At 41.1% G+C, this 17,816-nt stretch overlaps 1 gene segment (V, D, J or C); it reads right to left on the reverse strand.

The window, feature by feature from the left end:
• Nucleotides 1–15,826: 15,826 nt before the first annotated feature.
• Nucleotides 15,827–16,330, reverse strand: LOC129012284 (immunoglobulin heavy variable 1-69D-like). The segment is given in 2 exon segments: nt 15,827–16,143; nt 16,230–16,330. Coding segments are annotated over 2 exon segments (363 nt in total).
• Nucleotides 16,331–17,816: the final 1,486 nt, after the last annotated feature.

Raw genomic sequence — 17,816 nt, forward strand, 5'->3', positions numbered from 1 at the left:
AGAGTGAGATGTTGATGGTCCAAGCCCTAATCCTGCTTGAGGAAATGCATGCCCCTGTCCATTTAGGAATATTTGTGGACAGAAGTCCTTTCACTGAAGAATAAGCCCCCTCAGAACTGCCCCTCACTGTGAAACTACATTAGATTAGCATAGAGACCACTTGGATCATTTTGGGGACCATCACTGTCCATGACACAGAGCAGGTGCGTTGGCCCTGTGCTGGACCCGTCACCAGCACAGCTCACTGATGACTCTGAGCAAGTGACGCTGATGTCACACGTGAGTGTCCAGCAGGTTCCTCTGAGATCCCCGGGTGCTCCTGAGAGTTTCTCCAGCACCTGCCTGGTGTCCTGATTCCCCAGGATCTTCAACAGAAAAACTCTTAGTTAACAGATTTGCCCTGTGATGCATAATTGGAGATGATTTTCTTATATCATGGACACTAGGATTCAGAAGTTGAAACAGGAGTTAGGAGTTCTTTGTGAACTCATGCTCCCATAATAATTTCAAAGGAATTATGTTTTGGATAAGTTTGGATTTTATTTCCTACTGGAATTATTAGAATTTCATGAACTGTTTACATACTTTCAGTTCATGTCCGTAGCTCCTCATCTTTACATACTGATTTCTGACTCACTCTCAGATCCACACTCTCGGATCCACCACTGCCCTGTCACTCACACAATGTAGGCAACTTTACTTAACACTGAAATCTGACTTTATTTATTTTTTTTTTTTGGAGATGGAATCTCACTATGTTACCCAAACTAGAGTGTAGTGGCGCAATCTCGGCTCACTGCAACCTCTGCCTCCCAGGATCACGGCCGGCTGCCTAGTCCGGGGCTGTAAGTCTTGTAACTTACAGCCGACCACCTAGTCTGGGGCTGTAAATCTCCTGCCTCAGCCTCCTGAGTAGCTGGGACTACAGGTTCATGCCACCACACCTGGCTAATTTTTTGTATTTTGAATAGAGACAGGGTTTCATGGTGTTAGCCAGGATGGTCTCGAGCTCCTGACCTCGTAACCCGCTCACCTCGGCCTGGCAAAGTGCTGGGATTACAGGCATGAGCCACCAGCCCCAGCCTGAAATTTGAAATTGTTATTCATAGAAATATAGTGACTCCCATAATTCTCTATCCATTGAATTAGTAAAACCATCCCTATTCTTCATATTCTCACTATTAAGATATTATAATCTTAGAAGCCTACTTTAAAAAAATACTTATCATTGCCTTAAATTGTATGAATAGCTCAGATGTGATAGAATATTTAAAGGCACATCAGCAACTTATTGAATTTTAGCTTTTTTCTCCCAAAGGAAGACCCAGACCCTGAGAGGAAACCTTCTCACGTGCCTCCTGTGCACCAGCTGCAGGGCTGGAATCTGTGCTGAGTGGCTCCTGAGCACCCCCTCCAGCCCAGCCCTTGCCTTGCAACGAGGTTCCTGTTGGGTCTCAAAAAGCATTTACCCCCAGCTTCTCTAGCCCAGCATGAAATGGCTGTGTCGTAGTTTAGAATACTCCTTCAGTGACACCACATGCTGGTGACACCATCTCTCGAAATAATTGATCAACCTTGCTAAACCTATTGAACTCTGCCATGAGACTCAAAGCAAGGATTCTATGACACAGGATGGAGCCCCTTCTCTGAAGCTCCAGATGCACTTAAGTAGTGGACCCACAATGAATACAAAAACTTACAAAAGAGTTGGGAGTGCCTTCTTTCTTCATTGGGCTCTTGCAGGTGAATGTAGCATTGGAAAATACCAGCAGGTGCAGATTCATCGAGATGAAAGCCCACTCCATATCCACTATTCTAATAACACACATTTTCCCTTCTTTCGAAAGCCTAGCCTATAGAAAATTTCTCCTACACTGACACTAGGCCGAGGTATCTGACTTTTTTCTCCTAGAGATCTAAAGCAAACAGGATACAAGTAGAGACTTGGGAAGAGCATGCAGGTTGTTATTTTCACTTTCTCAGCTAGGAACCCAGCAAAAGCCCCATGATAAAAGAAGCTGAGGTCAATGAGGGAGTTTCCAAGACCTTGATCTTAAAAATGGTGATGTCAGAGGCTTCAGATTGCTCTGCTGTCCTTGTCTTACTCTCTGCCATTGTCCTTTAGTTTTCCAGTGTTCTTCTCACGTAGAGTCTGTGCATTGCCACACTTGCATCTTTAATTCAGAGCTATCATCCTGGTTAGAATGGATTGTGCAGTGCAGGTAAGCACTGCCTGTTTTGACAATGGAAACCTAGAGATGCGATTGGCTTCCTCTTCTGGGCTGTGACTTTGACCAGGAAGCTCCAGGGGAAAAGCTACTTTGGCCATTACTCCCTTTCAGTGGGAGTGGTTTCAGTGTCCCTGGACTATTTACTTACATCTTACCCCTATTGGCTAACTTTACTCCTTTGTATAATAATGGAAGAATGGGAGAGAAATCTGGAATGGGAGATTTGTCTTCCTTTACATAGGATAAGGTTCTGGAAAAGCCCTTCCATGTAGAAGCTTTCGAAAAAGTCTCCTGTAATATTTCTCAGTAATTAATCTTCGCCAATCTGACAAATAGGAAATGTATTTGGATAGTATTTTTAGAATCTGGAGGTTTCTGGTGAGAAAGTCCATAAAACACAGAAGTATAAGACCCTCTGGAACAGTCACATTTACTGAGTCCACATCTGTCTTTCAGACAACTATAGTGCTTATCATGTAAGTGCCCTCAACAATTGGTGGCTTCTGTAGCTTCTCTTCCAGTTAAACAAGGGTCAACTGCCATTCTGGACATGGCTATCTACCCAGGTTCTTGAGTGGGTATTTTTTTTCAATTTCAGTTACTTAGTAGATTCCAAAAAGTATTGGCATTCAGATTATGCAGATTTCCTTAGACATAAAAATGAGGGTGATGAACATTATAATCTACATGTCAGTGCATAAACCAAAAGTACAATCGAAGGTCTCCATTGATGTGTTACTGGAGGCAGAATTTTGATCTTATTACGTATAGCAGGCACCTGGTATGACATAAATGAACAGGCAAGAAAACAGAGAAAGGACATGGCACAACACTTATGAAAAAGTCCCAGCAATTTTAATTTTCTCGTGAGGAAGTGGAAATTGTGAAAGTGAAACAGCGGGACTGGTCATGTCTCAGGTGATGTTGTCTTCTGGAAAGTATCTCCAATCCTGGGCTGCATCCAGTAGGTGCACCTGGGCTCCCGAACCTGAAACAGGGACTCTTACTCCTTAAACACAAGACATTCCAATGAGAAAGCTGTTCTCAGGTGAGCTGCAGAGCAGGGAGCAGGAGATGGAGGTATCCTTTGCTTCCCAGAATTGCTGAAACTTGAAGACCAAGGCCACCCCTGAGGGGCAGAGATCCACCTATGAGTACATCACGTCAGCTCTGTCTTCAGGAATCTTTGCCTGTGTGGGAGGATAAGGACTGTGATTTATTTCTTTCTGCTCACTGAATGTGCTTCAGAGGAAATGAAACTGAAAATTCAATAAGTATGTTTTTTGCCATATTAGGGGAGGGAACATGTATAAATCATGGCAATACAAGTGCTCACTACAGAGCCTGCAGAAGGGGCAAGTGCACAATTGAGAGAAGGAAGCGCCCTGCCCGAGGAAGCAGGTGCCCTAAGATCATCCCCTGAGAACTGTGCTCTAGATGCCGTGCATCAGTGGAACCTGGGCTGGGGCCTGGGATTTGTAGGTAGTGTGGAGAGCAGAGCACAGGTCCATTCCTCCTCACTGTGTGACCTGGGATGTGGCATCTTCCTCTGAGCTTCATTCTAACAAGGTGTTAATATAAAATTGCAGCATTAAATTTACCTATAACCTTTCTTTTTAAAATTTTATTTTTATTTTTTTATTTTTTATTCTTTTTATTATTATTATTATTATATTTTAAGTTTTAGGGTACATGTGCGCAATGTGCAGGTTAGTTACATATGTATACATATGCCATGCTGGTGTGCTGCACCCATTAACTCGCCATTTAGCATTAGGCATATCTCCTAATGATTTAGCATTAGGCATATCTCCTAATGCTATCCCTCCCCCCTCCCCCCACCCCACAACAGTCCCCAGAGTGTGATGTTCCCCTTCCTGTGTCCATGTGTTCTCATTGTTCAATTCCCACCTATGAATGAGAACATGCGGTGTTTGGTTTTTTGTCCTTGCGATGGTTTGCTGAGAATGATGATTTCCAATTTCATCCATGTCCCTACAAACGACATGAACTCATCATTTTTTATGGCTGCATAGTATTCCATGGTGTATATGTGCCACATTTTCTTAATCCAGTCTATCATTGTTGGACATTTGGGTTGGTTCCAAGTCTTTGCTATTGTGAATAGTACCGCAATAAACATACATGTGCATGTGTCTTTATAGCAGCATGATTTATAATCCTTTGGGTATATACCCAGTAATGGGATGGCTGGGTCAAATGGTATTTCTAGTTCTAGATCCCTGAGGAATCGCCACACTGACTTCCACAATGGTTGAACTAGTTTACAGTCCCAACAACAGTGTAAAAGTGTTCCTATTTCTCCACATCCTCTCCAGCACCTGTTGTTTCCTGACTTTTTAATGATCACCATTCTAACTGGTGTGAGATGGTATCTCATTGTGGTTTTGGTTTGCATTTCTCTGATGGCCAGTGATGATGAGCATTTTTTCATGTGTCCTTTGGCTGCATAAATGTCTTCTTTTGAGAAGTGTCTGTTCATATCCTTTGCCCACTTTTTGATGGGGTTGTTTGTTTTTTTCTTGTAAATTTATTGGAGTTCATTGTAGATTCTGGATATTAGCCCTTTGTCAGATGAGTAGGTTGCAAAAATTTTCTCCCATTCTGTAGGTTGCCTGTTCACTCTGATGGTGGTTTCTTTTGCAGTGCAGAAGCTCTTTAGTTGAATTAGATCCCATTTGTCAATTTTGGCTTTTGTTGCCATTGCTTTTGGTGTTTTAGACATGAAGTCCTTGCCCATGCCTATGTCCTGAATGGTAATGCCTAGGTTTTCTTCTAGGGTTTTTATGGTTTTAGGTCTAACGTTTAAGTCTTTAAGCCGTCTTGAATTAATTTTTGTATAAGGTGTAAGGAAGGGATCCAGTTTCAGCTTTCTACATATGGCTAGCCAGTTTTCCCAGCACCATTTATTAAATAGGGAATCCTTTCCCCATTGCTTGTTTTTCTCAGATTTGTCAAAGATCAGATAGTTGTAGATATGCGGAGTTATTTCTGAGGACTCTGTTCTGTTCCATTGATCTATATCTCTGTTTTGGTACCAGTACCATGCTGTTTTGGTTACTGTAGCCTTTTAGTATAGTTTGAAGTCAGGTAACGTGATGCCTCCAGCTTTGTTCTTTTGGCTTAGGGTTGACTTGGGGATGTGGGTTCTTTTTTGGTTCCATATGAACTTTAAAGTAGTTTTTTCCAATTCTGTGAAGAAAGTCATTGGTAGCTTGATGGGGATGATGGATTCACAGCCAAATTCTACCAGAGGTATAAGGAGGAACGGGTACCATTCCTTCTGAAACTACTCCAATCAATAGAAAAAGAGGGAATCCTCCCTAACTCATTTTATGAGGCCAGCATCATCCTGATACCAAAGCCTGGCAGAGACACAACAAAAAAAAAGAGAATTTTAGACCAATATCCTTGATGAACATTGATGCAAAAATCCTCAATAAAATACTGGCAAACCAAATCCAGCAGCACATCAAAAAGCTTACCCACCACGATCAAGTGGGCTTCATCCCTGGGATGCAAGGCTGGTTCAATATACGCAAATCAATAAATGTAATCCAGCATATAAACAGAACCAAAGACAAAAACCACATGATTATCTCAATAGATGCAGAAAAGGCCTTTAACAAAATTCAACAATGCTTCATGCTAAAAACTCTCAATAAATTAGGTATCGATGGGATGTATCTCAAAATAATAAGAGCTATCTATGCCAAACCCACAGCCAATATCATACTGAATGGACAAAAACTGGAAGCATTCCCTTTAAAAACTGGCACAAGACAGGGATGCCCTCTCTCACCACTCCTTTTCAACATAGTGTTGGAAGTTCTGGCCAGAGCAACTAGGCAGGAGAAGGAAATAAATGGTATTCAATTAGGAAAAGAGGAAATCAAATTGTCCCTGTTTGCAGATGACATGATTGTATATCTAGAAAACCCCATCGTCTCAGCCCAAAATCTCCTTAAGCTGATAAGCAGCTTCAGCAGTCTCAGGATACAAAATCAATGTACAAAAATCACAAGCATTCTTATACACCAATAACAGACAAACAGAGAGCCAAATCATGAGTGAACTCCCATTCACAATTGCTTCAAAGAGAATAAAATACCTAGGAATCCAACTTACAAGGGATGTGAAGGACATCTTCAAGGAGAACTATAAACCACTGCTCAATGAAATCAAAGAGGATACAAACAAATGGAAGAACATTCCATGCTCATGGGTAGGAAGAATCAATATCGTGAAAATGGCCATACTGCCCAAGGTAATTTATAGATTAAATTTACCTATAACCTTTCAATTAGGAGCCAGGGCTGTTCAGAATTGTTATCACTATTGCTGTCCCCACCCTTAGAAACCAGAACAATACCTGCATGATCCCTCATCTCAGGTCTCAGGTGACCACATTTCAGGGAACACACATGTTTGTTTCTGTCACAAACATGGTATCGGATACTGGAAAGTATGTGTTCCTTGTTAAAGAGTTTGTGTTAATTACGTTACAATGGGTAAAATTAGAATTAGTAAGTGATACTTAAAATTTAGCTTTGGGGATTTCTAAGCAAAGTGTGGATGATGTGTTTTGATTTCTCCTTGCTTAATATAGTATCATGTGAGAGGAGGAGACAAAGGAGAAACTATTCAGCAATGTGGAATCAGGTATTTTATAAATAAAGAAGGTTCTCACATCTTCTGGAAACCCCATAAACTTAAAAAAAATGAAGGAACTTTAAGACATATTTCTATATTCTGGAGACATAACTAATAAAAACTTAGATTTAAGTGCAAAAGGAGATACACAGAAGACGAAAATTCTGCAGCAGAGAATTTTGCCAAATAGACAGTTTTATACTAGTTTGTAATTTTACCTAAATATTCAAAAGATAAACTCCAGAGAGATCCAAATAAGAAATTATAACATTTCAATGTTAGATGACTGGTTGAGAGGTGCTTGAACTAACATTATTTTGATGAATCATACGTCAATAATAAAACTGTGTCTAATGGTACACCTGTTCAAGAGGCTGCTTGAGTAAATACTTTCTACCTCTCCTACTTGGGAGTTCTGGCACAACCCAACATTCTCTTTTGTTTTTTTATTATACTTTAAGTTTTAGGGTACATGTGCACAATGTGCAGGTTTGTTACATATGTATACATGTGTCATGTTGGTGGGCTGCACCCATTAACTCCTCATTTAGCATTAGGTATATCTCCTAATGCTATCCCTCCCCCCTCCCCCCACCCCACAACAGTCCCCAGAGTGTGATGTTCCCCTTCCTGTGTCCATGTGTTCTCATTGTTCAATTCCCACCTATGAATGAGAACATGCGGTGTTTGGTTTTTTGTCCTTGCGATGGTTTGCTGAGAATGATGATTTCCAATTTCATCCATGTCCCTACAAACGACATGAACTCATCATTTTTTATGGCTGCATAGTATTCCATGGTGTATATGTGCCACATTTTCTTAATCCAGTCTATCATTGTTGGACATTTGGGTTGGTTCCAAGTCTTTGCTATTGTGAATAGTGCCGCAGTAAACATATGTGTGCGTGTGTCTTTATAGCAGCATGATTTATAATCCTTTGGGTATATACCCAGTAATGGGATGGCTGGGTCAAATGCTATTTCTAGTTCTAGATCCCTGAGGAATCGCCACACTGACTTCCACAATGGATGAACTAGTTTACAGTCCCACCAACAGTGTAAAAGTGTTCCTATCTCTCCACATCCTCTCCAGCACCTGTTGTTTCCTGACTTTTTAATGATCACCATTCTAACTGGTGTGAGATGGTATCTCATTGTGGTTTTGGTTTGCATTTCTCTGATGGCCAGTGATGATGAGCATTTTTTCATGTGTCTTCTGGCTGCATAAATGTCTTCTTTTGAGAAGTGTCTGTTCATATCCTTCGCCCACTTTTTGATGGGGTTGTTTGTTTTTTTCTTGTAAATTTGTTGGAGTTCATTGTAGATTCTGGATATTAGCCCTTTGTCAGATGAGTAGGTTGCAAAAATTTTCTCCCATTCTGTAGGTTGCCTGTTCACTCTGATGGTGGTTTCTTTTGCAGTGCAGAAGCTCTTTAGTTGAATTAGATCCCATTTGTCAATTTTGGCTTTTGTTGCCATTGCTTTTGGTGTTTTAGACATGAAGTCTTTGCCCATGCCTATGTCCTGAATGGCATTGCCTAGGTTTTCTTCTAGGGTTTTTATGGTTTAGGTCTAGCATGTAAGTCTTTAATCCATCTTGAATTAATTTTTGTATAAGGTGTAAGGAAGGGATCCAGTTTCAGTTTCTACATATGGCTAGCCAGTTTTCCCAGTACCATTTATTAAAGAGGGAATCCTTTCCCCATTTCTTCTTTTTGTCAGGTTTGTCAAAGATCAGATAGTTGTAGATATGTGGCATTATTTCTGAAGGCTCTGTTCTGTTCCATTGATCTATATCTCTGTTTTGGTACCAGTACCATGCTGTTTTGGTTACTGTAGCCTTGTAATATAGTTTGAAGTCAGGTAACGTGATGCATCCAGCTTTGTTCTTTTGGCTTAGGATTGACTTGGCAATGCAGGCTCTTTTTTGGTTCCATATCAACTTTAAAGTAGTTTTTTCCAATTCTGTGAAGAAAGTCATTGGTAGCTTGATGGGGATGGCATTGAATCTATAAATTACCTTGGGCAGTATGGCCATTTTCACGATATTGATTCTTCCTACCCATGAGCATGGAATGTTCTTCCATTTGTTTGTATCCTCTTTGATTTCATTGAGCAGTGGCTTATAATTCTTGAAGAGGCCCTTCACGTCCCTTGTAAGTTGGATTCCTAAGTATTTTATTCTCTTTGAAGCAATTGTGAATGGGAGTTCACTCATGATTTGGCTCTCTGTTTGTCTGTTATTGGTGTATAAGAATGCTTGTGATTTTTGTACATTGATTTTGTATCCTGAGACTGCTGAAGCTGCTTATCAGCTTAAGGAGATTTTGGGCTGAGACGATGGGGTTTTCTAGATATACAATCATGTCATCTGCAAACAGGGACAACTTGATTTCCTCTTTTCCTAATTGAACGCCCTTTATTCCCTTCTTCTGCCTGATTGCCCTGGCCAGAACTTCCAACCCTGTGTTGAACAGGAGTGGTGAGAGAGGGCATCCCTGTCTTGTGCCAGTTTTCAAAGGGAATGCTTCCAATTTTTGTCCATTCAGTATGATATTGGCTGTGGGTTTGGCATAGATAGCTCTTATTATTTTGAGATACATCCCATCAATACCTAATTTATTGAGAGTTTTTAGCATGAAGCGTTGTTGAATTTTGTTAAAGGCCTTTCCTGCATCTATTGAGATAATCATGTGGTTTTTGTCTTTGGTTCTGTTTATATGCTGGATTATGTTTATTGATTTTTGTATGTTGAACCAGCCGTGTATCTCAGGGATGAAGCCCACTTGATCATGTTGGATAAGCTTTTTGATGTGCTGCTGGATTCAGTTTGCCAGTATTTTATTGAGGATTTTGCATCAGTGTTCATCAAGGATATTGGTCTAAAATTCTCTTTTTTTTTTTGTGTCTCTGCCAGGCTTTGGTATCAGGATGATGCTGGCCTCATAAAATGAGTTAGGGAGGATTCCCTCTTTTTCTATTGATTGGAGTAGTTTCAGAAGGAATGGTACCAGCTCCTCCTTGTACCTCTGGTAGAATTCGGCTGTGAATCCATCTGGTCCTGGACTTTTTTTGGTTGGTAAGCTATTGATTATTGCCTCAATTTCAGAGCCTGTTATTGGCCTATTCAGAGATTCAACTTCTTCCTGGTTTAGTCTTGGGAGAGTGTATGTGTCCAGGAATTTATCCATTTCTTCTAGATTTTCTAGTTTATTTGCGTAGAGGTGTTTATAGTATTCTCTGATGGTAGTTTGTATTTCTTTGGGATCGGTGGTTATATCCCCTTTATCATTTTTTATTGTGTCTATTTGATTCTTCTCTCTTTTCTTCTTTATTAGCCTTGCTAGCGGTCTATCAATTTTGTTGATCTTTTCAAAAAACCAGCTCCTGGATTCATTGATATTTTGAAGGGTTTTTTGTGTCTCTATTTCCTTCAGTTCTGCTCTGATCTCAGTTATTTCTTGCCTTCTGCTAGCTTTTGAATGTGTTTGCTCTTGCTTCTCTAGTTCTTTTAATTGTGATATTAGGGTGTCAATTTTAGATCTTTCCTGCTTTCTCTTGTGGGCATTTAGTGCTATAAATTTCCCTCTACATACTGCTTTGAATGTGTCCCAGAAATTCTGGTATGTTGTGTCTTTCTTCTCATTGGTTTCAAAGAACATCTTTATTTCTGCCTTCATTTCGTTATGTACCCAGTAGCCATTCAGGAGCAGGTTGTTCAGTTTCCATGTAGTTGAGTGGTTTTGAGTGAGTTTCTTAATCCTGAGTTCTAGTTTGATTGCACTGTGGTCTGAGAGACAGTTTGTTATAATTTCTGTTCTTTTACATCTGCTAAGGAGTGCTTTACTTCCAACTATGTGGTCAATTTTGGAATAGGTGTGGTGTGGTGCTGAAAAGAATGTATATTCTGTTGATTTGGGGTGTAGTGTTCTGTAGATGTCTATTAGGTCCACTTGGTGCAGAGCTGAGTTCAATTCCTGGATATCCTTATTAACTTTCTGTCTCATTGATCTGTCTAATGTTGACAGTGGGGTGTTAAAGTCTCCCATTATTATCGTGTGGGAGTCTAAGTCTTTTTGTAGGTCACTAAGGACTTGCTTTATGCATCTGGGTGCTCCTGTATTGGGTGCATATATATTTAGGATAGTTAGTTCTTCTTGTTGAATTGATCCCTTTACTATTACGTAATGGCCTTCTGTGTCATTCTCTAAACCTGGGGGCCACTAAGAACAGAGACAGTTCTTAGTGTCTCTGTCCAAACAGAGACAGTTTGAATATTATGAAGTTATTATGAAGTTCTGAGAGATCCGCAATCACTGATTGGGACTATTGGCAAGGGTGGTCTCTATGAGCCTGGTCTTTGAAGAGTGTGGCTCTTTTTTATGATGAGCAAAGAGCTGTTTGTTATGATAAACAGAGAGTAACAAAGATAGTCAAGGAAAATGAAGAAACAGGGAACATGGTCCAAACAGACGGACAACATAGAGGTCCAGAATCTGGCATCAATGCATAAAAAAAGCATATGGATGTCCTGGCAGAAAATTCAAAGTAAATATTAGAAGCATGTTTAATAAGGTAGTGGCAGCATGCAAGAAGGATGTGAGAATTTTAATAGAGATAAAAAAATTTAAAAGAAGACTAAACAAAAAGATTTGTGTCGAAGAATACAGTAAGTCAGCCAAAATTTTTAACAGAGCACACTGTGGAAGAGGCTTAGGATTTCATTTCCCCTAGAGCAGGTAACCCTGAAATTTCCCTAGACATGAATCACTGTTTCCTCCCGTCCACCTTCCAGATTCTCCTCAGAGATGCCCAGGGCTCCGGAGTTCAAGTTCTCATATGTTGTGTGGCTTTCAGTTAAAACACACCTGAAACACTGAGTGTCTGTTGTCCTTTATCACTTCATCATCGTCTGCATTGTAATTGATGGAATTTTTTTTTTACCTCATTTGAAGAAATGAAAATAAATCTGTAGACTCTATCTAGGTCAGTTTTTTTTTTTTTTTTTTTTGAGATGGAGTCTTGCTCTGTCCCCAGGCTGGAGTGCAGTGGCGTGATCTTGGTTCACTGCCAGCTCTGCCTCCCGGGTTCATGCCATTCTCCTGCCTCAGCCTCCCAAGTAGCTGGGGCTACAGGTGCCTGCCACTATGCCCCAGCTAATTTTTTGTATTTTTAGTAGAAACGGGGTTTCACCGTGTTTGCCAGGATGGTCTCGAATTCCTGAACTTGTGATCTGCCAGCCTCAGCCACCGCCTCCCAAAGTGCTGTGATTACAGGCGTGAGCCACCGCGCCTGGCCTAGGCCAGATTTTCTTATCTCTCTTATCTCTCTTTCCCTTGGTAGATGCGAATGTAGCCCCAAATATGATAGGTATCAGTAGACACTGCAGCTCTTACAACACTTTCTTGGTCAGCTGGTCCAACAGCGTGAGCACCACAGTAGCACAATTATTTTATGAGGCTAATTTTGTATCCAATGCAGACACATTTTTTTTATATACCAGGATCTCCAGTCCATCGCAGCCTATGATTATGGACAAGGAAACATTCTTCAAATTTCCATCATACATGTGGTAAGAGAAACTGAGATTTCTGTCCAGTGGTTTCCAGACCCAGGTATTGTAGCTCCTGGCCACTGGGCACTGTAGTGCTCTCTGTTTGGGGGCATTTAAGCATCCTGGAGAATAGTATTATCCCCAAAATGGCCCTTCTTTAGAAATTAAATTTCCTACTATAAAATGGAGGCATAAACTACCTGCTGCTTATCTCACATCAGACTGTGGAGACCTAAGTCAACCCGTCCATTGTTCTGCTGGGGTCTTTGTTTCTGGGCAAATGTGAAGGAGAAAGAACTGCTGGATCGCAGACTCTTGTTCCTGTGATCACATCTCCTGTCCCTTAACTACAGCTACATTCCCTCGTGTCAGAACACATTGTGCAGTGTCTCATTCTAGGAATAAGATATTCAGTAACTTGGACAGTGACACTACTAGTTTCTCTATGATTAAAAAAAACATGTGGAGATAAAAGTTAATTCTTCTAAGTATAAATGACTACCTATCAGGTTTGGGCTTTAATTTTTTCAGATTGTCTCCATATGACTGGTGGGTATACTTAGAGTGTGAATTTTTTTTTTTAGACAAATGTGATATCTATCGCTGTCAGTTCAGGCACTTGGTAAGAGGTGCTGGTCAGTCTGGTTGGAGGTATCTGGGCTCAGTCTTCATTGTACATGTTAGGGAAAGCTCTGATATAAACGGAGTGGACACTGTCACTTATGTAGCCGTATGGATTAAACTGCAGAAGATCTTCATACTATGAGGTCTCCATACCCTTTTACACAGCAGAGTAGATTTCCCTTGCTTTCAGCTGCCTGCTTACTTATATTAAATATTACTGCATGTACTTTTACTTTACCTTGTTTTCTATTCTAAGCTATTGCCTGCTTATTTAATTAAAGTAAGCAACAGTAAATTTTAAAACTAACAATCAATTACCTGTACAAGTAACATAAAATGGGCATGATGAATAAGCCAGGTAGAGATACCAGAAAACAAAGCTAATAAAGAAACACATTGTGTAAGTTTAGAGTAGTCAGTGGGCACTGAAACTGTGAAGAGCTTGTGTTAACATTTACACGAAGAAAGTCAATTACATTTGACATCCAGAAGGCTAGTCACACCTGTGAGAGAAATATGTAGAGTGGTCCACATAATTCAGAAATTAGAAAGTGATAAAGTCACAAACTTACAAAATCAGCAAAAACAACATTCAGTGTATTTAGTATTCAGCTCTATTTCTTCAGGAAAAGAGATGGGTTATATCTGCATGGAAAATGGGACAAGTAGTTTTAAACTGATTCTCCTGGGAAGTTGCTAATGAAATCACCCAAGTGATGCGCTGACACAGGATTGTGAAGAGGACATTGACCCCTGGTGGTTGCTGTCAGCAACACAGGATGCTCAACCCTGGTGGGTGCCTTTGTTACCGTTTTGTCCACAAGAGATTTTAGGCTGTCATGTGCTGCATGCAGGTGAGTTTTTAACCCTCAGATGAAAAAAAGAAATAACATGACCACCAAGAAGATGAGAAAATTGAAAACTTCACTTCATCACCCACATTCCACTGATGAGAACTGTTTACACAGAGAGCCAGCGATGAGCTGGGAAGAGGAAGGGGTTGGGGAAGATCATCCATAGAAGGACACATCCAGCCTGCTTGAACTCCCTGTGGAAGGAGGGTTTAAATGTTTGCCCTCAGCTACTCAGGGGCATTTCAAGACCTTCACAAACTTTCAGAAAAACAGTTTTCATGAACAAATGCTCATACGTTACTCAGAGTTGTATTTTTCATCATTTATTCTTCCTCTCTAGGAAGCAACGCAGCAGGGTGTTCTCAGAATTCTCTCTGATCCCCCTTGAGTTCCTGGTGCAGCTCCTGGAGGAAAAGCTTACATGGGGGAGGTAGCCCTCCTCATGTGCAGCCCTGAGGCTGTCCTGTCACCTCACCCACCACTGCCCTTCAGTCAATTGGTAAACATTTCTGAGCTAATCTTCCTGAAACGTGTGGTTTTGGGCAGTGTATTCACCAGGAAATAAAATCCTTAAGCTCTGTTTGTTTCGGCAGGCACGTATCCCTTTCTGGAGCACAGGGTTGTTCTGAGTGTGTGGTAGTGGATAATTAGTGAGAGGAGGTTTATGTGCATCTTGTCATCTCCCAAAGTGCACCCGCCATGGAGTTGACACCCACAAACAAGCAGATGGACTTGGTCAGCTGGAGGATGACAAACAGTTTCATGACCTATGACCTCAGTGGTGCTCTTTGTCTGCAAGACCAATCATGATCATGCCTCTGGCTAATCTGCACTCATCAAGGGTGAACAGTGCCCACCTCTGTGAGGGCTTCAGGTGCACACTCCCTTTGTAAAGCGAAGCTTTTGTTCCTACCTGGGTCCCATGAATGTGTTTGCATTTGCTGCACAAACCACCTTACTCAGACTCACCAGCCAAGAGCTTACAGTGTACCTAATCCAATTCTAGGGCATTGTACATGGAGTCTCTCATTGCCAGGGTCTCCAATTCTCATGAAAGGATGTTCATTATGGGATTCCCCAGAACTTTCTGGTCTTTTAGAGACATGAACCGGCCTCTAAAAGTTTAAAAATCTTACTCTCTGGGAAGGAGCATTGTAAACCAGAAGGAAGATAAGCTCTAAATTAATACGTATTTTGTGGATTTTGGAAGAAAGAGTTCAAACAGTAACAGCCTCACCCACTTTCCCTCTGATATCAGTTCTAGAAAGCACTGAAAAAACCATGGAATTCTGAGATACTTTAGGCATGTTATATTAGGGCATCACCAGAAAAAGAAAAAGCAAGTGTCCTTGGAGATTCATCCATTGTAACTGATTGGTGACTGTGGTGCAGGATGGTCGTAGGGGAGGAGGCTGTGCCTGTGCAGGGCAGGGATGAACGGGAATTCTCACACCTTCTGTGCAATTTCTTTGTAACCCTAAAACTGCTCTAAAGTAAAGTTTATGATAAGGAGTGACAGAAACATTTGAAGGAATTTTTTGCCACTTTTTAAGAATCATTCTTAGTCTCACCACATGATCAAATAACCTTGCTCCAAATCATGTGTTCATCCAATTCGAAAACTTGTTCACAATAGCACCTTCATGGAATGTTTGTATCAACTTTATTGAGTGTGGCCTTTTCCACTCTGTGAATTTGGCTTATATGATGACTCTTGAATGGAATATTTATCTTAAAATTACAGTATGTACTTGTTTCTATTGTTCTTTTTTTCTCAAATATACAACTCATTTTGTAAATAGACTTAAACATAATAACCCCTGTCATCTCCTCAGCCCAGCACAGCTGCCTTCTCCCTCAGGGTTTCTGACACTCTCAGGATGTGGGTTGTCACACTGTGTCTCTCACACAGTAATACACGGCCGTGTCCTCAGATCTCAGGCTGCTCAGCTCCATGTAGGCTGTGCTCGTTGATGTGTCCGCGGTAATCGTGACTCTGCCCTGGAACTTCTGTGCATAGTCTGCTGTACCAAGCACAGGGATGATCCCTCCCATCCACTCAAGCCCTTGTCCAGGGGCCTGTCGCACCCAGCTGATAGCATAGCTGCTGAAGGTGTCTTCAGAAACCTTGCAGGAGATCTTCACTGAGGACCCAGGCTTCTTCACCTCAGCCCCCGACTGCACCAGCTGGACCTGGGACTGGACACCTGTGGAGAGGACACAGGAGTGAATAAAATTCTCTTTAACTAAACCAGGATCCCTTCCTCAGCTTTAGGACTAGGAAGCCCCTTACCCGTAGCTGCTGCCACCACAAAGAGGAACCTCCAGGTCCAGTCCATGGTGATGAGCTGTGCTCCCAGGTGCTTCTTTAGAGGAGGGATGTGGTTGTTATGTGATGCTCTCAGGGCACCAATATATCTATATTTATCTCAGAAGACCTCAGGTTATTTGCATATTCATGAGGCAGGGTATTTCACAGCTCAAAGCCTGAACTAGGATGAGAAAGAAAACACAGATGCCACATCAGCTGTACAAGTGTGGGATGCTGAAAGACCAAGCCCTAAATCCTGCCTGAGGAAATGCATCACCTGCCCCATTTCTAAGCTTTCTGTGGACAGCACTCTTCCCACTGAAGAACATGCCCCAACCCCAGGATGTGCTCTTAACTGTGAACACACATTTTATTGGCCTAGAGATTACCTAGGTTGTTTCTGGGACCATCACTGTCTCTGACATTGAGCAGGCACCTTGACCCATCCTGGTCCTATTAGGAACAGTCAGAGCTCACTGGTAACACTGAAAAGGTGGCCACTAGTTATCCCACGTGAGTATCCAACAGGCTCCATGGAGAGTTCTGAGATCTGCTGGGCATTCGCAAGACAGAGTCCCCAGCACTTTCCCGAGGGTCCTGACCTCCCAGGCCCTTCAATGGAAAGACTCTTGGTTGACAGATTTGCCCTCTGATGTGTGATTGATTCTGGGATTTCCCTCCCATTGACAGTAGGAATCAGGGGTTGAAATAGAAATAAGAATTTGAGTTTCTTGATGAACTCATAGCTCCCAAAATAATTACCAAGTAATTTGTATTTTGAATAAGTTTGTGTTTTATTTCAAACTGCATTAAATAGAATTATTTGAAGTTTTTACATGGTTTTAGATCATGTCCATAGATCCTCATCTGTACATGTTGATTTCTGTTCTGCTTGGCCTGGGCACCTACCACACTCTTCAATCCACCACTTCCAAGTCACAAACACAACGTAGGAAACATTACTTATCTCTGACATCTGAATACCTTCTTCATAGGGATATAGCGTCTCCCACAGTTATGTGCCCATTGAATTAAAAAAAACCATCCATATCCTTCATATTCTCACTATTCAGATATTTATTATCCTAGAATCCCACTTATAAGTATAGTTCTCATTGCTTTTCGAGTGATATAAGTTGCCCAGATGAAATAGAATATTTAAATGAGTATCAGCAACTTGTTGAACACTTAATTTAGAATGACTTGTTGAATAAGAAAGACTCAGGCCCTGGAAGAATATTTGTTTTTATTTATCTCCAACAAATAAGGGAGAACATATAGTATCTGGTTTTCTGTTCCTGAATTAGTTTGCTAAGAGTATTGACTGCCAGTTCCATTGTGTTCCTACAAAGGGCATAGTTTCATTCTTTTCTTAGCTGCATAGTATTCCCTGGTTGTACGTACCACATTTTTCTCTATCCATTCTTCCAGTGGTGGGGATTTCGGTCAATTCCATGTCTATGCTATTGTGAATAGTGCTGCAGTGAACCTACTTGTTTATATTCCTTTAGGTATATGTCCAGTTGTAGGATTGTTGGGTCAAATGAAACTTCTGTTTTAGGTTATTGG

This window comes from Pongo pygmaeus, chromosome 15 (assembly GCF_028885625.2).
Source record: "Pongo pygmaeus isolate AG05252 chromosome 15, NHGRI_mPonPyg2-v2.0_pri, whole genome shotgun sequence".
Lineage (NCBI taxonomy): Eukaryota > Metazoa > Chordata > Mammalia > Primates > Hominidae > Pongo > Pongo pygmaeus.